Genomic DNA, 25041 nt, shown 5'->3' on the forward strand with positions numbered 1-25041 from the left:
AAAAAGCACGTCTTACCTGCCAGTTATGTCGGTCTCCCCTCCGATCCTTTCATTTACTTCTTCCCTGTTTTTAGTACGCATTTAAATAATATGTGCACAAAGTGGGATTTACACTTTTTCATTGGTCCCATTAGTTCATTAAGCCCATTTTATTGCTGGTGGTCTTTCATCTGTCCATGCTCCCTCATTGCCAGTAGTTCTAAAGTGGGCTTCTTCTAATCATTTTAGTCAGTTTCTGAACTTCCTTTTCTTGAGCAGGCATCTATCTTGAATGTTGGAAAAGATTTTATTTCCATCTTGGCTATTTGCAATCACATGTTGGTTCGTTCAGTCTTCTTCCTCTTGCTGGTTCTTGGCACGTGCATGATTTTTTTTAAATTTCTTCTAAAGCTTGTTCTGCCTCTGTATAGGTATTGGTACCACTGGTGAAAACACCTTAAAATGGCTGGATTGATCTGTTTGAAACACAGTTTGGCTTCTTTGCATTTTTCTTTACTGGAATGAGTTAGCATCATTTTTGTCTTATGTGCCACAAATTGTCATTGTGTACAAAGATTCTTGTATCTGCCATTTGCACTATTTTTCCTTTGCCACACTTTGGAGAGTAACAACTCATTTTGCTGATAAGTTTGTAGCTGTATTAGACTGGGTGTTGGTTGTTTCCTTATGGCAAAGGTTGGAGGTAGACTCACTGTGCAGGTCTGCCCCGTCAGGAGCTCCTGCTGAAGAACAGCAGCCCAGCTGCTTGTTTGGTTCTTCATGAAATGAATGCATTCAGTTCTTTCCAGCCTTTCTCAAATGGCAGAAAATCTGTTTTTTGTTGATTTGTATTTAACTCTACTAACTTCTGCTTTACATTTGCCTGTGAACTTCACTTTCTCTTTATTATAGTTTTTCTTTTGCATTTTTATCAAGTCATCAGCCTATCCGTTTAATACTTCTTCAATGTCTTCCATTCTTTTTATTACTGGACCTGATGTATGCCTCCATTGTCCCACTAATTTTGAAGACATCCGTATGCATTTGGTCTATTTTTTCTTCCATCATTTTGGAAGCCATTCTTTATACAGCAAGTGTAGTCTGGTCTGCTTCTTGCTTCTTTCTAATCCAGTACAAGGTTCTCTACAGCCACAAATGCTTTTTCTTGCTAAATTTCTCTGATTTCTTCTTGATGACATACATTTTACTCATTAGACAGAGACCAAATATATCTAAAAGTAGTCTAATGTATTTCCCATGTCATTTTCTGTGTCGGACAGTTTCAATCATTTTATTGACTAGCACAGTATTTACAATAAGGTAGGCACTTTGTCTGTAAGGTTCTGAATTTTATCATAGCCATACACATTTTAGGAATTATCTTTATATAGGAGAAACCATAGCCTTAACATAATACAAGGATCTGTTAATCTGTTTTAATAAAATGATTCATTAGTTAATGAAATTGACCTTATTGTTCTACTTTGCAAACTAGAAGAAAAGTAGTAGCTGGAACAAAAACGGGGAGGCAAGATGGATTTCAGCAACAGAAGTGTCACAAAAGCCTTGTTTATGAACTGTTTTGGGTTTATTTACTGTTTTGTTAGGCGAGTAGAACACTGATCCACACTGACCTTTTTCAGATTTAGCTTGGGCACATTGTCTGGTTAACTGATTTACTCAGGAGTTTCACAGTATGCAGATGAAGGCCGAGGGAACTGACCACTGGAGGAATCATTTTCAGTACCTCTTACATGTGTGGTTTAATGTGGAGACTTGTCCCCTTCCCACTGCCTGCTGACTGGTGTGCTTCACTACAGATCAGAGCCATCTTTGATGCAGCCATTTGGGCTTTCCCTTTGCATAACTTTAACCTCAGTGCTGGTGGCTGATACGGGCACACACATCACAGAGGGTGGGGGGCTTCTTGCACTCTGTCCTTGGCTTCTTTGTGCTCCCCCACACACGCACCCTGAGGGCTGCCATCACTGTCTTAAGATTGCATTCCTTTGTCTTATGACCATTTTGAGCTTGCAGACTTCCACTTGTAAAGGGAGCAGTTGCCTGATTAGAGCCAGCATCTTCCTCCCGTAGTGGTGGGTGAGCCAGTGTTGGTCACTGCCTTTCATCCTTCCCTGGCTGGCTGTGATATTGTCCAAGCTACTAATCTGTGTAAAGTAGTCTGGGTCATGGGGCCTTATCCCCTTGGATCATAGAGCCATGGCGATAATGGGACACTGAACATTAATATTATGATGTAATAAGTTAAGAAATCCTAATGAGCCACTTGGAATGAGCCAGAAAATAAAGCAAAAATCTCCTGCTGATAAATTCAGCTCCAACTTTACCCTCTGTCTCCCTCAACCTTCCCTCAGGAAATACCATCAAATGTAATTACCTCTACTATCGCTAGGGAACAAGTCCTTAATGCTCTGTTTAAGACCAAGAACACTGCATCGATGGGCCCAGACAATATCCCAGGATGCCTTCTAAATAGTATGAATATCTTCTCAGAGCCTTTGGATTTACTGTTTAACTGTAGCCTCCAAACAGGCTTTGTGCTTCATGAATGGAGGACAGCAACAGTCATCCCTCTACACAAACGTGGGCCATCTACAGACCCTGGAAACTACAGACCTGTTAGTCTCACTAGTCTTATATGTAAAGCCATGGAAATGATAAATAGATATATAGTAAACCTCCAGATACTGGACCCAGCCCAGTTTGGTTTCGTCAAGGGCAGATCATGCCTACTCAACCTGGTAGACTTCTTTGAGAAGGTAACCAAAGCAGTGGATGAGGGAAAAATGGTTTACACTGCATACATTGACTTGGCCAAGGCACTTGACACAATACCCCACTTGGACATTGCTGACAAACTCAAGAGGTTAGGTACAAGCTCATGTCACCTGGTGCATAGCCAGCTGGCTCACAGGACCCAGGAAGTTATTATTGGTGAGTCCACCTCTATAAAGAGGCCAGTCACAAGTGGAGTCCCTTGGGGATCAGTCCAAGGACCGCTCCTTTTTGGCATTTGCTTCTCTGAAGTCAAGGCCAATGGCAGTGGTCTCTGTCTGCAGGCTAAATTTGCAGATGATTGCAAATTAGGAGCTGTCATTGAATCCCACACTGACACAGATGTTCTCCAGGAGGGGCTGACACAAACAACTGGTGTCAGAGCTGTGGACTAAAACTAAATGCCAAGAATTGCATAATAGTATCCTTTGGGAAGTCATCCACCCCTGATAACTATCAACAACACACCCTTTAGAGTTGACCGAGTAGTCAGGGACTTGGGGACACATACAGATAGTTATCTATCCTTTGACCATCACGTATCTACAGTAGTGAAGAAATCCTTCTATGTTGCACAACTTATAAACAAAGGTATGGCATCCAAGTCCAAGGAAGTCATTATTCCACTGTTAGGCATTCATCATATCTATCACTGAGTACATTGCCCCCTTTGGTATGTACCTAACCAGCCATATCCAACAATTGGAACATCCACAGAGGCTCCTCACTAAAAGAATACAGAGCATAAGTAAAATGTCCTGTGCAGATAATCTCGGGGCCTTATCCCTATATTCTGTCTCGTACAGGCCTTTGAGGGGAGATCTATGCCTGGCATATAGAGCATTGTCAGACCACACTCTGAACCTCCTGCATATCCGCAGAACAAACGGCACCAGAATTAAACGTTCTAAAGACTTAAACCTTGCCTGTGATATACATAGGACTTGCTGGAGAGACAGGTATGTATTCCAGAGACTACCCCATCTGTTGAACAAGCTCTCCATGCATGTGAAGCAGAGTTCTCCCTTAACCGAATTCAAGTGCAACTTGGACAGTTGGATGGGGAACAGGAAATTCATCCCTGGTTTGGCACTTCTGTCTCTATGGACACTGGGAACCTGTAAATGGTTCATCTCTCGGGTCCCTGCTTGTAAATGTTTCATCTCCAAAACCCCTGGTTGCACTTATCAAGGGTATCAGAACTTCTCAGAGATTTGGGATGGATGGCTAGACTTAAAAAGGCCCTTGTGGTTGCTGGGCTGTAAATGCCTGTGACTCTATGAACCTATAAATCCCACATATAGATGTAATTAAATAGATTAGCAGATCTGAACTGCAAGTAAGATGGTTTCAGCTAAGTAAGCAGTCTCATTCAGTAGTGAAATGTAATAATGGTGGACTGATTGCTTCTTTTAAGAGATAAATATGCAAAACAGCATAACGATATATACAAAGATATGGGCAAGCAAACTGATTGGCTAAAAATTTTAGTAGTAGCTAAGTTGTAGTAGTATATATGATTTAGATGCAGATAGTAAAACCAGTGGTTTTCTATTCTATAGTCTAAGAGAGAAAATATACAACCTCCGTCTCTCTACTAAATAGGAGTATACTTTAATTCACTGTCTTTTTCCTCCAAATAAACATGTCTGTCTCTCTCTATTTTTCTGCTTCACTATTAATACTTTTTTTTCTTTTTCTATCTGTTCAATCCTACTAGTTTTAAACGGGTGGTGGCAACCCTATAAACGGGTGTATTTCTGATTTATTTGTTATGTTTTGGTAAAAACAGCAATTGTTTCTTGATCTATTATATGTAACTTGTGTAGTCTGTTATCTTCCGTACTTTCTTCATTTTGTATTTGTTCATTTGTGTATTGCATTGTTCATTATTATTTCTTGTATAGTTAACATATTGTACTTTTTGTGGAGCTTTTCTCCTCGGGTCTCCACTGAAAATGGGTCATTGGCCCAGTTGGACTAACCTTATCAACAAAAGACAAAATAAATAAAATAAAGAACTTCACTTATGCCTTTTGAGAATCATTCAATTCAAGGAGTAACTGCAGAGCAGTGTTCTGTACTATGGTTTACTTGAGTCTGTAGCACAATTAATTTTTGGCTGTGTTTTTTGAAAGATGAATGTCAGACAGTGAGCAGAAAGCCCTAACCAAAAAAAAGGGGGGGGGCAACTCCCCCACACCATCCCCTCAATTTTATATTTGTATAAATATACCAACTTCATGGTAACACTACAGGAGGAAAAATGGAGGGGGGGAAAACAGAAAAATGCTCTGCCGGTTCATACAGTAAAACACACTGCTTTGAAACTCACTGCAGCATTTAATTTTTGAAATTAAACTCCTCTGCTGAAAACCTCTCATTTCCTGGTAGGTAATAGGTAAACTATATTACCAGACCAATGTGTTGCAGTTTTTTAAATGCAGTAGTATCTTAGAATCTATAATATGCTGGAGTCTGGATGCATCCCTACTTTTTTATTGTAATTGCCACACTTGATAGTCCCATTACAAAATGTAGGCCTCTGTGGGCTTCATAGGGCTTCTTGAGTGGGTAGTTCATAGCATCTGTCAACCAACTGGATGTGGAACTGATTTATATACCAAAATCAGCAAATTAAAATAACTGCCAATCATGAGATCAAGTAGGGCAACAGTTTTGATTGGGTGCCTTGAACTTCTGCATGTACCGTCACACTGACATGCATAACTTACAATTGTAATAAATGCATTAAATCCAGGAATTGAGAAAAGTAGATGCAACCTTACATAAAAAAAAATCGGCAAGGGATTGCAGCCCACTGGTGAAAACTGGGTCTTTTGAGTCAAGATGGCACAATAATCACTTGTACTCACCGGAACCCTTGCTGAAGTTTGGAAAGATCATGGCAGCACATAGATTTTTAGCAGTAGTCTTTTGCAATTATCTGGACCTACTTCAGCCTCTTAGATGCCAGTATCATAACCAGGTTCTTGGGTTCCATTGTCCAGCCACACTAATGTAACCTGTAAGGAAATCTTTCTCCCTGCACAATTTGAAGCAGTTCCTAAGGATCTTTTACATTTAACACTTTGTAGATATTCAATGGTTCCAGCTTGAGATCTAAGTTTCATTTTAAAGAAGCTAATTTTGCCTCTCTTTCAAACAGCCCCATTCTGTTGACATGAATCTTCTGTTCTGGAAGATTTCTGCTGGCTATTGAATTATAGGCCCTAATGTGAAAGGAGCCTTATTCATTGTGCCTACAGGGAAATTTTAAGAACTGATCCTTCTTCCTTGACTAAGATGCACTGTGAATTTACTCTGTATCATTTTTTTTGTGTACTTTTTAAACTGGAAAGTAAAGAAAACATTTGTGCTGCATGGATGTTCTCAAGTCCTGAGATAGCCTTTCTAAATTCCAAGTCTTTCCTCTTACTCTGCTGCTGAAGTTTTACCTCTGAAGTTTTCCACATTGCAGTAAGCCTTTATGATTTAAAGACTGCTCTCTCCTACTAGTGGTGGCTGTAGCAAGGAGAGAACTTGCTTGGGAAGTTACAAACCTGCAAATGTGGCATTGTGGGGAAGCAGCTAATACTAATCTGCCGTATGCTGTTTCCTGCAAATGGTGGCAACCCTGGATTAACTCTGAAGAGTGATTTTAAGTAAGAGAATTGCTCTGTAGAGGGTTTTTTTTTTTGCAAGGAGGAAAAGTGTATTGCATCTTGATCATGTACACCTATTCCTGTCTGCAGGACTGATCTCTACATGTACTGCAACTACCAGTAAGAGTAGCAGATGTGTGTGCGAGTCTGTGTGTGGATGTGTCTGTTCAGGGGCATGAATGGCATAGAGCGGATGAGTGGTCACCCTGTGGGAGATGAGTATTTTTGTGTGTGTGTGTGTGTGTGTGTGTGTGTGTGTGTGTGTGTGTGTGTGTGTGTGTTGGGGCATGCCTATGCAACCTCATTGCATGGGCTGGTAGGCTGAGCACTAGAGCTGTCGGATCTGACAAGTGCAGTTTTCAATTTAAGGACATTATGAGCTGCTAATGAGATATTTTGGTATGCAGCTTTACTGTGTCTGTGTCTCTGAATCGGAGATTGTCTCTGATGCACTAATTGCCCAGCCCACGTTGGTCAGTTAGCATGGGCAAAAAGAATCTTTCTTAATCCTGCCCAAAGATTGTTAGGCAGTCTGTCCAGTTGCTTGCTTCCTTCATGAAGATAAAACAGAGCCATCTAATGAAGCAGACTCTTTATAATAGTTAACTAAATGCATAATGCCATAGAGCATTGTTTGGGTTGTTAGGATTTCTTCATAGATACATATTTAGTTATGTACAAAATATTTTAGAAATTAATTGGTTCATAGTATCAGTGAGGCTGGTACTTAAGTCATAATTCATAAGTTCTCAAGATATTAGAGATTGGATTTCCAGTCTAGCAGTAGGGAAATTTTTGGTATTGTGTTCTTGAGTGAGGTGCTATAGACCACAGACTCCAGTGGGGTCTGTTAGTTGCACTGCTTTGTAATCCTACATGTGTTTGTAGATGTTGCAGTGGTGATTCTTATGATTTACGTATTACAGTTGTGATTGTTCCCTTAACAGCAGATGTATGAATAATGGGAGCACTGCTTGTGATAGGTTCACTGTCTCCTGCCCTCTGTACTGTCTGAGTATTAGAGTCCGATAACCTTATGCCTGTACCCTTTTTCCCCATCTTGTCTGACTATAAGAAGTACACCAATAACACATGTACAGTATGTAGTACTAGTTTGAGATTTAGTAAATGTTTGAATTATTTGAATGTTTGTGTCTCATACTGTTTGTATGCCTTTATATTTTAAGTTTATGGTTGTTGTCTATTATTATTATTTATTTTTATATATTTCTTGATTTATTTGTATTTATCTGACTTCTTTAGCAGTCGGCAAGAGTGTTTCTTGGTACATTTTTTTCCTGGCTTTTCCAAGGCACCAAAAAAGGAATGGAGGGAAGTGAGCAAATTGTGCTCTTTTGTAAGCAAGTTACCCTGCGTTGACTTAACCAGGAATCGCACATGCACTGTGTTTCACCTCCAAACACTACTATCCAAATAAAAAATGCTCCAGGGGACTGTAAAACTCCACTTTCATGTAAAATAAACATGGGGGTAAAAACTGCTTCACTCCACCTTTAGTTTGTGTGTTTTTTAATAAATTCACTGTTGAGCGCTTTCAGCCCTTATATGAAACAAGACTTTTTTAAAAGTAGTTGCACATTCTCCAAGTCCTCATTTTAAAACATTGCTTTAGCTCATGTGATATGTTACGTCATTTCACCTAGACTAAAAATATTTAAAGTGCCAGGAAATTCTGTAAGGATAGCATATAAAAGCACTGCAAAAAAGTTGTGACCACTAAATATAGCAAGCACTTAATTACTGTAACATGCCAATTAAAATATTGTGGATGGTAAATATGAAAAATATAAAATAAAAATAGAAAATTTATAAACACAGTTGTCATCTTAAACCACTATTGACTTCATTTTAATACACAAGTCAAAGAAGTAACTTTACTTAACCCCAGAAATCATTTAATGTAATAACCCCTTGGAATTAAAGAGAACTAGTATCTTTTAATCCACCTTGCCACCCCATTGTTAACTTATCTGAAAAGATTAGTGAACATTATATGAGAGTTCTTTCAGACCAAAGCACAAGAAATTGCTGGTATAATTTAACAAAGAATGAATGGTTTTGCTGAAAAATATAAGCACTAATAATTTGGGTACTTGCGTATTATCGCAACCACATTTGTACTGTCATATAATTCCTAAAGTATTCGTAAGTACCCATAACGTTTGCACAAAATGACTTTATCTTTGAAGAAAAAGGGGTGTGTAAACTCCTACTTACTATTGTATGACATTGGTTGTGAAACACAGAAAGGAATAAGAAACGCATGCATGTTTTTTTCAGCCTACTGCAAGCGGACAAAATTGTTCATCCTAAACTGAGCAGAAAAGCAGGAGAACTGCGAAACCTGTATGTGTTCTACTTCAGAATCACAACAAGGAAATCCTTCTCAATGGGAAAACTTTGTATACCACTGACGTAATACCAACCGTTCAGATAACTTCCCAATAGCAGAAATAATGACTCCACATTTCACTAATATATCAACACTGTCTTGCACGCAAGCAGGTTGCAAAAATACGGTGTAACTAAGCGTTTTCACCCCCAGAAATACAGGGACAGCTTAGTTATTCTTACTGAAGTAAGGCTACGTAAAAACTATAGTGTTGTTCATTTCAGTATTACTAAATGTAAAATGAAAAAAAAATTGTTTTACAGGATCAAAAACATAATGAATTATATGACGTCACAAATGTGGTTGCGATAATACGCAAGTACCAAAATTTGTGTTATGGAACACAATAAGGGTGCAGGTGTAGCAGTTATGAGTTATACTGATTACGTTGGTAAGATGATGACCTTGGTGATGAGGCATAGCAAGAAGTCTCTTTAAATCAAATAAGTATAGCATACAGGAGAATTGATGGTGTGTTTATGCAAGGAAAGTTGGACACGTTTTTGATAGTTGTGGCCCATTGTGTATGCATGGGGTTCATCTGACTGCTACGTGTATGTGTGTGTGTATATATATAAATATATAGTATATAATTATATATATAAATATATATATATAGATATATATATATATATACATATATATATCTATATATACATATATATATATATATATATATATATATATATATATATATATATATGGGTTCACTTTATAACATCGAAATACTGAAATGTCGAATTTCAGTATCTCGAAGCTATAAAGTCGAATGTTAGAAATAGCGAACGTTCATAATCGCAAATTTCACATATCTCGAATATATGTCGAATTCGCGGTTATGAAGTTGCGCTACGTAATGTCCGGGTTTGTGTTTTGGTGGTGCGCGGTGCCGTGTGTGGATGTAGGTGTTATGTCAGGTAAGTGAGTGTTTTGTAAGGGTTTTGAGTGGGAGTTAGAGTGTGTGTGAGGGATTGGAGAATGTGCGTGCGAGAGTGAGCTTTTGTGTTGTGTTTGTGCGATCACGGAGTTAGTATATATAAGTAGGGGGCGTATTATACGGAGTTATGCATTTTTTTTTTGTTTATGTTGTGATGTGGGTGTTGTGTTGTATGTTTAGTGTAGTGTGTGCAGTGTTTTCGGTTATGTGGTTTCGCGGTTTTTGTTTGTCGGTGTTTTGTGGATTCGGTTTTATAGTCTCGAGATACTGAAATTCGATATTTCAGCATTTTGAGGTTATAAAGTGAATATATATATATATATATATATATATATATATATATATATATATATATATATATATATATATATATATATATATATATAGTCTATATCAGTTCAATGAAACAGCACATAATCGAATACAACAACCTCAAACTTCTAACCACAAAATCTAAAAACATCGAAAGCTCAGAACAGCGAATTTTTTCCCTGGGAAAAAAATTCACTGTTCCGAGAAACACACACACAACACAAGCACACCAAAAGAAAACAACAATCCACACACACACACACACTTAAAATCCTACATCTAACCCTACACTAAACTGTACATATACAGTACTATCTATCCACTATCCTTAACCCTAACCCTAAGGTCCATCACTATCGCACACTCACCTCACCCGTGCCCTAACCCTAACTCACATACCCCACCCTAACCCTAACATCCATACAATTGCACACTTAACTGACCCCAACCCGTAACTTTCCACCACAGTGCAGAAAATAGCGAAGCCACAGAAACGGACAACCGAATTCTTTCTCTAGGAAAAATGGTTATCTGCATCTTCGCTATTTTCGGGTCGATATTAGACCATTAGAAGTATTAACAATTCGATGATCTACTATAGACCCTATATATATATACATATATATATATATATATATATATATATATATATATATATATATGGATCTTGTACTGTTGTACGAAATCCTACCTAACTAAAACAACCAAACACACTTTAGCAAAAGTGCTTTTCACTGAAAAAGCACTTTCGCTAAACTGTGCAAAAAATGTATATATATAACAAAATTAAAAAAAAAAAAGTACTACTCACGTTTACGCAAGGGGCAATCCCCCCCCCACCCCCTACTTTTATATTCTCACTCTGAGATCGCACTACAGTGGGGAAAAGGGAATATTCCCTTATCCCCACTGTACTACGATCTCTGCAACGGCCATTCCCTCACATTTTTCTTTTTTTAGCATACTTTCACAAAAGTGCTTTTTTGGTGAAAAGCACTTTCGTGAAAGTGTGCTCGGCCGTTTCACATTCGATGAACAGTACGGATCCCATATATATATATATATATATATATATATATATATATATATATATATATATATATATATATATATATATGTATATATATATATATATATATATATATATATATGTGTGTGTGTGTGTGTGTGTGTGTGTGTGTGTGTACATATATGTAGATAGAGACACACACACACACACACACACACACACACCTTTTATTGCATTATCACTTGTGACATAGGCATATTTACATTTGTAGAAAAATAAAAAAATAATCAAACCGTGTCAACAAGGTTTTATTTATATATATATATATATATATATATATATATATATATATACATATATATATATATATATATATATTTATATATATATATATATATATATATATATATATATATATATATGTGTGTGTGTATATATCTATATATATATATATATATATATATATATATATATATATATATATATATATATATATATATAAAACGGATATTGTTCTATACAGTATAATCAGTCCGGCATTACATAAACTGTTCAATTCCTGCCTTCTCTTAAACCACATTCCTCCTTCAAGGCATTTTTTTTTGCATTTCTTTTTTTTCAGATTGCTAAGTATATTAATGTGGAATTAAAGAAAATAAAGAGGTGAAGTTCTTATTTAACAAAGATTCATCGAATGTTTGGAGACTCATTGCAAGTGACTTGGATAAAGGCCAGTTGTGCTTTGTCATTGTAAATAAATCTTTAACATCTGTATAAATTCATATTTTAGAGTTGGAATATTTTCATTAATATTAAACATCTACTGTTATTACTACTACTAAAATCTGTACTTTAAATGGGTTAATGGAAATTGATTTACAGAACAACTGTGTATATTTTGAAGGGGAGTGCAACCAACTGAAAATAGGAGTTGCAGTGGGGTAGCCTGTGTCCCCATATTCATCAATATTGTGATGGCTGAATGGAAGACAAAATGTCTTTAACTCCAAATTTGTAAATTTCTAGAACTTGTATACTAAGGTCCTGGATGGCATGTAATTTGTGGATTGATTCCAAAGAAAAACGTGATGAATTTCTTGATTATGTAAATAACACCACAGCTTGTTCTCCTTTTACTCATGAGATGTCTAATATAAAATTGTTTGCATATGCAAATTACTAAGCAGCTGTTGAAGAATGAGTTTGGTTCTAACATTTTGCATAAACCTGCTTACTTTAATTCCATCCAGTACTGTAGTAGTTGTCATCCCCACTTTATTATTATTATTTTCTGTTTGTTAATTTCATTAACTTCATCAGAGTTGGGAAAGCCATGGTTGCATATTTTAACATGATTGTGTAAGAAATTAATTTATTAGGGACATGTAATCACTTTTTGTAGTAGAGGTGTGAATAAAATTGTAGGAGTCATTTTCATTTCTCTGAAATAAGAAACATCTGATCCTGCTTGCACTGATCATTTAATTAGACTCGCTGGTCTTTATCATGGAAGCCAAGTTTATTCTCTTCTTTGTTGGCCACATCATAGATATTTTTCCTAATTTTCTTAACTTATAGCTTGCTGAATTGTTACGTATGCTTAAACAAGTATCTTTGTTTTGTATCGTCTTTAAAAAATATTTCTTAAAATTGCCTTTGGAGGTAAGGAGATGGTTCTCCATTTGCTTTTTATATTGTTTTATAAATCTAGCTCGAGATTCTGAAACTCTGAGCTGTTAAGACAGGAAGATGCACCAAAATGGGACTATTCTTTGGGACCATTTGTGAACTTGGTATAAAAACTTGCCCTTAGCACGAGTTGTTCTGGAATCTGTGAGTTAACTTTTGGTTGTTTAAGACTTGTATTGATCACTGCCACAGTAGTCTTGGCTATATGGATTATATCCTGGAAGGATATAACAGCCTTCCAGCTTCCAAAACTTCAAGGCACCTTTCATGCACTCAAACTGTTAAGCATCTCGAGCTGAGCTGACTAAAATTTAAGTCTGGGTCTGAAGCCTTCAGGGTTTTATTTCTGCCGAAGAGTATGATCCTCTGAGGATTTTGAGGATAAATAGTAGGCTTCTGCTTTCCTTTTCTGGGCAGATAAGTTTCCTTTGGAGAGAAAAACATTTCATTTTCTTTAAAGTTATTGTTTAATTACTTTCCTCTTCAAGAAAGTTATTTTAAAGCTAGGTGTGTTGTGTTTTAGTGGATTGTCTCAAGACAGTGACATTCTATTAAATTGAGCACTCATTTTTTTCTGTCCATTTAAAGGTAGCGTAAACTAACTGACAACTTATTTTCTGTGGATAAATTGTGTTTTTCTGTTGTAGAACTGTCATAGTGTTTCAAATTGCTTTTTACTGAGGTTTTTTCCTTTCAAAAAAGTTACTTTTATGGACTGTTAGTTTTATTGGCATTTGCTGCTCCTCTTTCCTTGGAAACTGGCACCATTTTCTGCTTGACCATGTAACAGATTGCTGGTCTCATGGTCTGTTCTTTCAGCCACAAAATAAAGTTAAACAGCCTTTAACACCACTGCAAGCTAGCAATTTGCGTCAGCTGCAGGTGGGTCACTTTGCTCTGGCCATTTGTTGTACCTCAGGCCACTCATCTTTTACTCAAGATCCCTCTGGTGTACCACCTTTAGCTACTGTGGACCAGGGGTTAGTCATGTCCTCTGCAACTGATAAGTCCCCTCAGTGGTCAAGGGAGAGTCACTCTTGTTGGTCCTGGGAGAGGGAACAAGGAAGGTTTCCCTGTTTCGGAATGCTGTGCTCATCCCTGGGCAAGTGGTGGATGCCATTAGGGAAACAAACTATCAAAAAAACTGCAGGTATATATCTACTCCTACACAAGTCTCTTTGGATGGAAATAGTTTACTGTAAGTGGCTCGGGGTTTAATCCAGTCTGTTGGTCCTTCTTGTAAAGTAGTTTCTGGTAAAAGAAAGCAGGATTCCTGTTTTCCTGAATAGATTCAAGATTCTGAATCTGAACAGGAAGATGCAGGGATGATTGAATTTTATCCTCATATTTCGGATTCATACTCCGAAGAGTGCTCAGTTTCTGATTCTCCCTGTGAGTTTTTATCTTTCTCTGATACTGTTGCTAGAATGTGCCAGTGTTTTCAGTGGGAGAACACTGAGGATTCTCAGACTCTGAGAAAATACTGTGAGTTGTTAGAAGGATTTTCCCGAACATACACTCATTCCTCCTGTCCTGACAGCTTTAGAGGATGTCCATCTTAATGCCTACAATTTTCCTGATAGTCAGCCAGCTGTCCATAAAAGACAGGGAGGGCATATAAAGTTCCTCAGTCTTTTAAATTTTTATAGACTGTTCTCAAACTTGAACCACCAGCTATAGCCTTAGTTCTCTCCACTGCTGCTAAACACTTGATGCCAGTCCTATTCTTTATAATAAAGATGGGAAAATGATTGATGGGTATGGGAAAAAGTGCATACTTCTGCAGCTTTGATTTTCAGAATTTTAAATTGTTAGGTTCATATATTCTGACAAACTTTGAAAGTACCAGGAGTGTTTTTATCTATAGTTTATTTTTGTGATGAAAATTCTGCTTTAAGTAACTCTGTTTCTCCTGTTGCACAGGTCACCACTCATTGTTTGCAGTGTGTGTACGACTCTGATATTACTTCCAGGGCTAAGGCCACTGGTACTGTTTTTTAAGGAGGTTTGCATGGCTTCATTCTCATAACCTCCCAAATGATGTAGAAAAGGAAATTTTAAATTATTCCTTGGATAAAGATTTAGTGTTGCCCACTCTGCTGCAGAGGTAATCAAAAAGTGGGAAGAAAGGGATGAACTTAACCAGGGAATCTCTCAAGATTTTTCAGCCCTCCTTTTCCAAGTTGTCCAAGGGATTTTCTTTCTCTTTATCCAGTTATTGCAAAAAAACAGCGCAAACAGGCTCAACAGAATTCAGGTAAACAGATGTTTAAGAAGAGGTGGCAAGGGGTTTCTAAAATGAAGTCTCAAACCTCCCAAAAACCAAGGACAGTCCAACAAGTCTGACTGTTCAAGAGACCTAGTAACCTCCTCCCACCTTGGCCTTTTTTCTCTTCTTTAAAGTCTGAATCTCCATTTTTCTCTTTGGCAACAAATTGTTTCAGACAAATGCATTCTGAATCATTCATCAGGGTTACAGATGGCAGCGTGAGTAAATTCCTCCTTATCAGTGGGTCATTCCTCATCCTGTAGATCAAATTCTTGCTGTCCCAAGGAGTGATGGAACATGTTTCTCCTTCCCAGGTGAGGAAGGGATTTTATTCAAGGATGTTCTTAATGCCAAAGAAAGAAAACAAATACTTGGAGTCCGCTTCTAAATCTTGCTTTCCTAAACCTGTTTGATAGTTTCCAAATTCAAAATGATGTCACTTCACAACCTGTTACCTCTTCTTCCTCTTTCAAGTTTCTTGGTGACACTAGACTTAAGATTCTTATTACATCCCTATTCATCTAGATTTCAGATGTTACTTAAGGTTTGAGTGTTTGGATCACATTATCAGTTATCTGCCTTACTCTTTGGACTGTCTGTTGCACCAAAAGTTTTCACATAGTGTCTAGCTCCAATTATAGCTCATTGCAGGCTACAGGGTATCCACATGTTTCCATATTTAGATGATTTGCATACTATGCACAGTCTGTTTCAAAATGTTTAGGATCTCTGTCTCTTGGGTGAGAGATCTCTTGCACAAACTGGGATTCCAAGTGAACATTCTAGTCTTTCTGGAGTCCCTCACACAGAATTGTGTTCCTGGGATGTCATCTAGACACTTCAGTTCAAAGAGCATTTCTTCCACATGAAAAAGTAGATCTTTATTTAGGTCTATTTCTTAAGTTTTCCACTTAGACTTTGGTCATGGCAAGGGAATGCTTCAGATTGTTTAGATCTCATGGCATCAGTGATTCTCATGATACCCATTGCAAGTCTCCACATGAGAAAGATACAGTTGTATCTAAAATCTTTTTGGTCCCAGCGTCACACCCTTTATCTTCAGATCCCAGTACTGGGTTTGTTAGGAGAGAGATCTTTTGGTAGAGACAACAGACATACTTAAATCCAGGTCTCCCCCTTCTCTCTCTGCTCTAAAGCAGTAAGTTACACAGATTCTTCAGACTTTGCTTTGGGAGCAGTTTCAGGATGAATAAAAGTGCAGAGGAGGGTAGGACTCCAAGGGTGCATGCAACCACATAAATATCAAGGAGATGCTTGCCGTGATCAAGGCACTCAACTTTCTGAACCATCTTTGGTCTCAGGGACCTCTTCATGTGTATACAGACAACTCCACAGTCATGTGGTACATCCACAAGCAAGGGGAAATCAGGTCACACCCTCTTTACAGACTAGCCATATTTGCTTGGGATATAGCTTTACAGCACAATCTCAATTTACAGGCACCGTACATTCTGTTAAAGCAAAACTGTGTGGCAGACAAGCTAAGCAGAACCAGGGCAGACCCTCGTGAATGGAAACTTGATTAGGGGGTCTTCCAAGATTTGATCCTTCTGTGATGAGTTCCTCAAATAAACCTCTTTGCCTCCTCTCTGAACAGTCAGTTGACAAAATGCTATTTCAGGACTCCATGCAAGAAGGCCTGGAAGACAGATGCTTCTTCTTTTTTTTTTTTTTTTGGACTGGAATGTTCTTGTATACTTTTCCACTATCATCCAGGGTACTTATGGAGATTCAGAAGGAATCCCCCAGGATCACTGTGGAGCCTCTTCCTTCTGGGCCAGGCTGCCATGGTTCTTTGTTCTTTTGGATGGGACCAGGGAAATTACCACAGAATGGATCTACTCGTGCAAGAACAGGTTTGTTTGATACACCCAAACATCAGTCACTTTCAATTGACTGCCTGGATTATAGGATTTTAATTCCTTTTAGGCAACTGCTTTCTGAGATTGTGCAGCTGGTATTAATGTAGGCAAGAAAGCCTGCTACTAGAAAATTGTGTATTAGCAAATGGCAAAGGTTTTCTAGTTTGTGCCAACATTACCAGTACCTATTTAGGGCGAGTTCTTTGGTTTCACAATTTGTGTGAACTACTATCCTGTAGCTTTTCTTATTCCTCTGTCAAGGTTCATTTATTGGCCATCTCATCATGTCTGCCCATGGATCCTTCTCTTTCATGTCAAAATGTTCTTTGAAAGTGGTTTTGCTTAAGGTGCCTCCAAGTAAACCAGTGGCTTCTCCTTAGGATCTTACATTTGTGTAAGAGGAGCTAATACTAGCTTCCTTTGAACCAGCTAATCTGGCTGACTTGAAGTTCTTAACATGGAAAACAGTTTTACTGATTGCTCTGACCTCTATTAGAATGGTATCCCAGTTACAGGCTCTTAAGATAAGTCAACCCTGCCTAGTTTTCCATAGGGACAGGGTTTTTTTGAGAGATAATCCTTCTTTTGGCTTAAGTGGTATGTGAGTTTATATTGCGTTACTAAAAACTCTTCTCTAACAGTACTGCTAAACAAGTCAAAAGGAGCCAGAACCCACAGCAGTAAACAGGCTGACACTAAATCTATCTCCTTATCTAGCTCTTATTAACCCTAAATTGTCAAAACTCGCACATACATAACCATTACAACAGTCTTTCCCATCCTCAGAACTATCATATTGACAGTCAAGTATTCTTTTTCTGCACACGTCTACTTACTGTACGCCCCCCTACAATTCAAGCAATGGGATTACTTGTCATCCTTCACACATAGCTTGGACAGCTGTGTGGGTACCCTTAAATTTATTCTGAGACTCCTAGGTCTTTTCCTACTTGGAAAGGGTGGTAGAGCTTGCTTGTGGTAATTGGCAAAGTACATGTGGTATGAATTAAAATAGCCTCGAGCATCCTATGATATATAAAATTTGAATTCAACCATATTAAATTCTCAACAGTGAACATTTGCTCATTTATACAGTCACTCTTTTTTTTTTTAAACACCGATACAGACTTCTACCAAATAAGTGTTCTTCCATTTGAATCACAAAAATTTTCTGCAAATGTTTCTGTTTTAGACATAAATAGGAAAGATGGAAACAAATCCCATACACACATGGAAGTGAATGCACATTGGTTGTAGAACAATGTAAGATGATTAGGGTCAACACATCACTATAGTAAACTACAAGTTTGCTTAGAGCATTGGCTTCAGATTTCTCTCATTCATAATTTAGGCCAAATTAATTTTGTTGTTTATGCCATTTCTCATACCTTTAGTACTTTTCCTTAGTACAACTAATATGTTCAAAAAATTCCTTGGTGTGAAATGCCATTATTCCTCACATTAATAAAAAAAGATGGAGTCCATGAGTGTTAACAATGAAAAAAATATTGCAATAAAACTTTCATTATCATGTGTATGCATTGTATTTAATATTGCTTTAGAACATACAGATTTGCTTCACAATTCCTACCACCCTACTTTAGCCTTTTTTGGCACTGACTTGTATATATTATTCCCAGTTGGACAATAACTGGCCATTACTATTCCAAAACATACACGCTGATTGGCCAGCGTGCCCGTTGTAAATCCGACAGTATACCAAAGGAAAAGGTCCGGTCGCCTGGACTTTTTTTCCGTTGGTATATTGTCCAAGTTTTAATTTTTTTTTTTTATTAAACAAAAAAAAATAAAACTGTAGTCCCGACTCAGCATGAAGAAAATAGGAGGAGAAAATCAGGTGCGGTATTTAAAATTAAATACACGTACCTGATTTCCCTTGTATTTTCTTCAAGCTGTCTTTCTTGTATGTGCGGAGTCGGGAGTGCAGCTCTCCTACCTCTAAATTGCCACAAACCAATATTAAAAAAAAAAGAAAGAAATTACAGAAAAACGGAGCAACGGATATCTTTTCTCTGTTGCGTACTTTTCCGAGCACAGATGTACTGGGTATGTGTGGGAATGCACGTTCCAAGCGCATGCGCAGTACATCAGCAATGGCAAAGCGGAGCTGTCCAGCGGCGGAAGGACAGCACGGCGCCGTTATACAAGGACATTATTTAAGAAAAGTAAGTATTATTTTTCTTAAATAATGTCATTGTATAATAGCAATAACCCACTTCTGAGTGTGGGTAATGCTGGATTTACCCACGGTTGTCTTTGTTTGGTCACTCTGGCTTCGCCCTCATGACAAAACCACACCAACCGTGGATAAATCCAGGATTAATCACACTCGGGTGTGGGTTATTGCTTAAGTACACAATTTGTTTATTTTTGTGAAAATTGCTTTCTCCATCTTTAAGCGATCCCACCTTCTGTTTCTTTTTTTCCCCCTTTATGGCTGGTGAAAGCATTGATTTCTCTTTTGCATAATTCATTTTTTGGGCTGATAGTAACATTAAACTTAAGACCTTACTGTGTTTCTACAATTCTAAACCAAAACACCAACGTAATATAATATGTTCTCCCAACAACAGAGAGAACATTCTGTAGGGAGTCCTTCAACTCTGCTGACTCCCCACATTCCGCATAATGTGCAACTTCCTGTCTTGTTCCTTCACATCTCAAGCACCTTCTGTCCACTTGAGAAAAATCCTCAGAAATATTCTTGGAGTATAAAAGTACTTCTGAAAACATTTACATGCAAATGCCATGAGTCCGTTTGGACTTCATAACATACCCAGAAGCCTTAAAGATCTCCTGTTGTTCTTTTGCAAATTGTCATTCTGATCTTACCTTACAGTATTTTTTAATGTCTTTTTAATTGATTCTTTTGGTCACCATGTAAAATTTTATATACCTTACTAATTACAACTTTTGTAATAGCATTTCCAGTTAGTGGTTCCACTAAAAACCCTACTAGATCTTGTCTTTCATTCAGTAACCTCCCCTTGCCTATTGTATGTCAACAATCCTTGATACCGAACGTAATCTCTGAGCTGCAGACCAAACAACTGCTTGCCTTGTTCTCACTTAGTACTACTTTTGTTTTCCAGTTATTTGTTCTTGATAATGGGGCTTCTTTGTTAATTTCCTTGTTACTTCCTGCCATCTCTTGCTTATTTACTGTACCTTTTAGTTACATGAATTTTTTGGCAAAATCTTTTGTTTTTCTCCACTCATTCACTGGTTTAGTCTTTATAATATTCACTACTACTTTATATAGTACTCTGTATAATTTTGTCTTGTCCATAAAGATTTGCCTCCAAACCCCTAACTTTTCTGCATCGCTTGTACTTCCATCTCATACCATCATGATATTTTTCCACTTTGCTCTATATCTATTTGTTTATGCTACATATAGAGTCTCAGTTGTATAGCTTTAAAGCATCTTGCTAAGTCTGGTAGTTCTAAACCTTCTTGTTCAATAGGTTTGTAGCATACACTCAATGTGCTCTTTCAATTAACAAATCCTGCTGTGGAACACCAATCCAGCTGCTTATTTGTACTTTCCTAAAATTAATGCAGTCTGTTCTCTCCAGTTTCTCTGTTAGAGTACAAAATATCAGGTTTTCTCTGCGTGCTCCGTCTTCTCACTACACTGTTTTTTCAGTTGCTTCTGCATTTCTTAAGAAGCATTATGCTCAGACAGCCTTTTCTTCATTTCAGCTTCTGATTTTTGCCTTTTTATTAGTTCATCTGAATAGCTAATAAAAGCTTCTTCTGTGTATTCCAGCTTTATTTTTATTTGAGTTGATGTATGTTCCTTCAGTGTTTCATTTATTTTATTACACCTCTGAGCAAATTTGATTTATTTAATTTTTCTTCTAAATTACTGGAAGCCATCTTTCCTGTACAAAAGCTGAAACCAGAGCTGCTTTTTGATTAACATTTGCAGGACTCTTCCCAGCGAGTGTTTTCTCTTCACTTCTGACTGATTTTCTTTCTGTTTCTCCAGATTTGTTTTATACTAGCATCCAGGCGGTGTGATTACTAGCCAGTGACCTGAATTTTACCCAGATAACAGTTTCAATGACCTTTTTTTCCCCTCCATTTCAGTTTTCATGCTGGAAGAGTTGAAACCAAGTTGTTTGCCAGTGTGCAGCCAATTTGGAGGCTGCTTAAAGTTTTTTAAGCACTTTTTGCCACTGTTAAACTCTAGTCCCTTACTACCACATAAACAGCAGTTGTCACAGAACTGTGACAGGAAGGTAAACCAGCTTTAAAATATGTAGTGCACAGTCTGGCTTGATGGCACAGAAGGACTGACTGACCTGGATAACTTGAGTATTGTTCGCAGCTCAGGGTCTGGAGGAACAGAGTGGAGCATGACTGAATGGCTTATGTCATCATGCTCATCCCAGGGTAAGGGACAGGAGTGGGTCACATGCTAGGGCACAACACCTTGGTTAATCCTGGTGGAGACTGGGAATACACAGGTGATGTCTGCTAGAGGGCAGGACATTAGCCGAGTTGCAAGGCATGTACGAGTAACATCACAATCATCATTGTACACCAGTCTCTTTGACGCTGTGTGGGTGAGTAGAGGGAACTAACCCTTAAAAGGAAAAGCACTCTCTCAACAGAAATAACGCTTCCCCAGGATGCTTTATTGTCCACTGTGGTCCCGAGCATGGTATGTGAGAGTTAGCCCTGGGAAGGTAGGCAGGTTCAGTTAATTGGTGGACAAAGAGAGGCACTTGGGGCAGTTGATGGTCAGCTGTGGGGAACAAGAAAAATGTTATAAACTTCACACTACCATGCTTATTTGTGTGTGTGTGTCAGTCTGAAGTACATTATAGCTTTGAAAACTGTTATAAGAACATAGATACACTGCTTCTAGCCACTATCTGTGTGACAGTATGAAGTGTTACCACTTTCAGTGCTGTAGCACATTTGGCATTCTTATGCTTTCAGTCGCTGTCTCTTTCTAACTGGTCTGATAGTACATGGAGCAGATAATGCTCATTGTACTACAGAGTTATGATCGGATCTCTCTAATCATGACCAAGTTGTTATATGGCCTTAGATTGGATGTCAAGTGTCACTTCTTGAGCTTTGCTTTCCCCTGCTATAGAGGTTAATTTCTTGACATTTATTTCTGTAAGTATAACACCATGGTTATTACTGGAGGCCTGAGCTTAATCCTTAATATTTTATCTGATGACTTGTTAGTAATATTCTGGACAGATAAATGTGTGGCTTTTCTTTTTATTGTGAGTTGAGATGGTATTTTATTCAACAGTCTTGTTGATCTTTATGTGATGTCATTATTTTACATGATTTTTCTGCTCTGTATTGTGCCTTTTTTAATACACTATGTGAAGCAGTGAAAGACAGTTTGTAGTTATGCTGTCTGGTACCTTTGAGTTTTTTGGTTCTTTCTTTCTACAGCCTCTGCTCATATTTTGAAACTACCCAGTTTCTTAGCGTCTTGGATAGTTTAGTGTTAAAAGTAGTTATTTTTTTAAACAAATTACTTGGCTGTAGCACTTGCATATTGCATTATGAGAAACCGTTTTTGAACACGCTTCAAATTGCTTTATTTCTGCTGTCCAAAAGATTCACCTTCTCAGTCACATCTAGAGTTGTCATGCTGTCTTAAGTTCACTTACTTCTCTTGTTCATCACTGCTTGGTTAACTTGCAAGACAGGACATCACTGTAGTTTTCTCAGAACATGCTGGTTTGTTTCCAAGGCTATTCTTCTTAATGATGCTTTCATATCTTGCATTCCTTAATTTGGTACTGATTCAAGATGCATATCCATTAGAACTTTTTGATTAACTTTATAAGTATCTGTATGTTTCCTGTCTGTTCCTAAAAGCACATTGACTTGCACTGGCTGTTCAAGCGATCTCTTTAATTTCAGTCTGCCAGTTTTTATCTCACAGTGTACATGCTGCTTTTTGACACTAACCCTTTTTTTAAGTTATAAAGACAGAAGTTCATGGGTAGTTTAGTGTAGGTTGCTCTCTTAACCCCTCTCTCCTTACATTGAATGCAATTTCCTCCTTGTTTGTGAATATTTCGCAGCATCAGATTGCAGTTGGATGCATTGTCCTTGCCATACCTCTCAACTGTCCCAGATTTTTGCCTCCTATTTTTGATTTGCTCCTCATAAAATTTGTAGTTTTCTGGATTTTTGTGGCAAATCGGTGAGGACTGATTTCACTAAATAATGACTGGCATTTGAGTTTCAGACTTTGTAGCCTTCAGAAAATTCATGATAACACAAGAACATTTTATTCTAGCAAATTTATAAGTTTATAACAGCGATGTCTAAATATTGTCCCTATTTTTTAGGGCTTTGTTCAGATTTTTTTGTGCTAAGAGGTTGAGAGCTATGGTCCTTGCTCATTATTGATATTTTTAATTGTACAGATTGCTAGTTTTGTTTGTAAAGTACAGGATAGTTTATCTGATTTTGTTTTCATTGTCGATGAATTAGCAAAACAGTTCATAACATTAAATGTTTTCTTTTAATCCTAGGGAAGAATATGAAACCATAAAGATTCCAAAAAACATGGATGATGCCAAAGCCTTGGGGAGAGTCCTCTCAAAATATAAGGACACTTACTATGTGCAGGTGTTGGTGGGTTACTTTGCCACATACATTTTGTATCCTTTCAAAGTTTCACATAAAATCTTCTGGTAACAGAATTCACATGATTGTGGCATAAAAGCACTTTTCGTGAAAGGTGGAATTGCCTTAAAACATTGTGATTGTTTGTAGAAAACTATCTTATTAGAAGCATCACATCTGACAGCAAGTGTTCCAAGTACATAAGATAGAAATTACAGGTTTCTTTAACAATAAGGATAATGTTAATGGGGATGCACAAGCCAGTGCATTTCTTTGTGCCGGTCCCAAGCCCGGATAAATGGGGAGGGTTGCGTCAGGAAGGGCATCCGGCGTAAAAATTCTGCCACATAACTTATGGCGCGAAAAATGTCATATTTCCGTACCAGATCGGTCGAGGCCCGGGTTAACAACGACCGCCACCAGTACTGTTAGCCAACAGGGTGCTGGCGGAAATTGGGCTACTGTTGGCCGAAGGAGAAGAGGAGGGCGAAGGCATGCCCGAAGGCAGGAAGAGAGGAGGAAGGTTAGGAGTGTAGCAGTGAGGGTAGGAACTTTGAAAGTTGGCAGTATGACTGGTATAGGAAGAGAGCTAACTGATATGATGGAGAGAAGGAAGGTTGATATATTGTGCGTGCAAGAGACCAGATGGAAGGGAAATAAGGCCAGGTGTTTAGGAAATGGGTTCAAATTGTTCTATCATGGTGTGGATGGCAGGAGAAATGGGGTAGGGGTTATACTAAAGGAACAATATGCCAAGAGTGTTTTAGACGTGAAGAGAGTGTCTGACAGAGTGATGTTTATGAAGCTCGAAATTGATGGTGTAATGATGAATGTTGTTAGTGCATATGCTCCACAAGTTGGGTGTGCGATGGATGAGAAAGAGAAATTTTGGAGTGAGTTGGATGAAGTTGTGGTGAGTGTACCCAAGGGTGAGAGACTAGTGATTGGAGCGGACTTTAATGGGCATGTTGGTGAAGTGAACAGAGAGAATGAGGAAGTGATGGGTAGGTATGGTGTTAAGGAGAGGAATGCAGAAGGTCAGATGATTTTGGATTTTGCGAAAAGGATGGACATGGCTGTGGTGAATATGTATTTTAAGAAGAGGGAGGAGCATAGGGTGGCATACAAGAGTGGAGGAAGATGCACACAGGTGGATTATATCCTATGTTGGAGGGCCAGTCTGAAGGAGATTGGAGACTGTAAAGTGGTGGCAGGGGAAAGTGTAGTTAAGCAGCATAGAGTGGTGGTCTGTAGGATGACGTTGGTGATCAAGAAGAGGAGGAGGAGTGTGAAAGCAGTGCCAAGGATTAAATGGTGTAAGTTAAAAAAGAGTGATTGTGAAGGGGAGTTTAGGGAAGAGTTAAGACAGGCACTGGGAGGCAGTGGAGAGTTGCCGAATAGCTGGGTAACTACAGCAGAACTAGTAAGGGAGACTGCTAGAAAGGTG

The 25041-nt window shown here is 38.0% G+C and overlaps 1 protein-coding gene across 4 annotated transcripts in view; it reads left to right on the forward strand.

The window, feature by feature from the left end:
* The window catches only part of TMEM41B (transmembrane protein 41B), a 415812-nt gene that overhangs the window by 258072 nt on the left and 132699 nt on the right, over positions 1–25041 (forward strand). For 3 of the 4 annotated variants that reach the window (XM_044059302.1, XM_044059301.1, XM_044059303.1), the window contains one exon: positions 23501–23629. In XM_044059302.1, coding sequence (XP_043915237.1) covers positions 23501–23629 — 129 coding nt within the window. The remainder of the gene's footprint in view (positions 1–23500; positions 23630–25041) is intronic. The other variant, XM_044059304.1, reaches the window with a different exon arrangement.

The sequence above is a fragment of the Protopterus annectens genome, chromosome 17.part0 (assembly GCF_019279795.1).
Source record: "Protopterus annectens isolate FY-2018-M chromosome 17.part0, PAN1.0, whole genome shotgun sequence".
Classification (NCBI taxonomy): Eukaryota; Metazoa; Chordata; order Ceratodontiformes; family Protopteridae; genus Protopterus; species Protopterus annectens.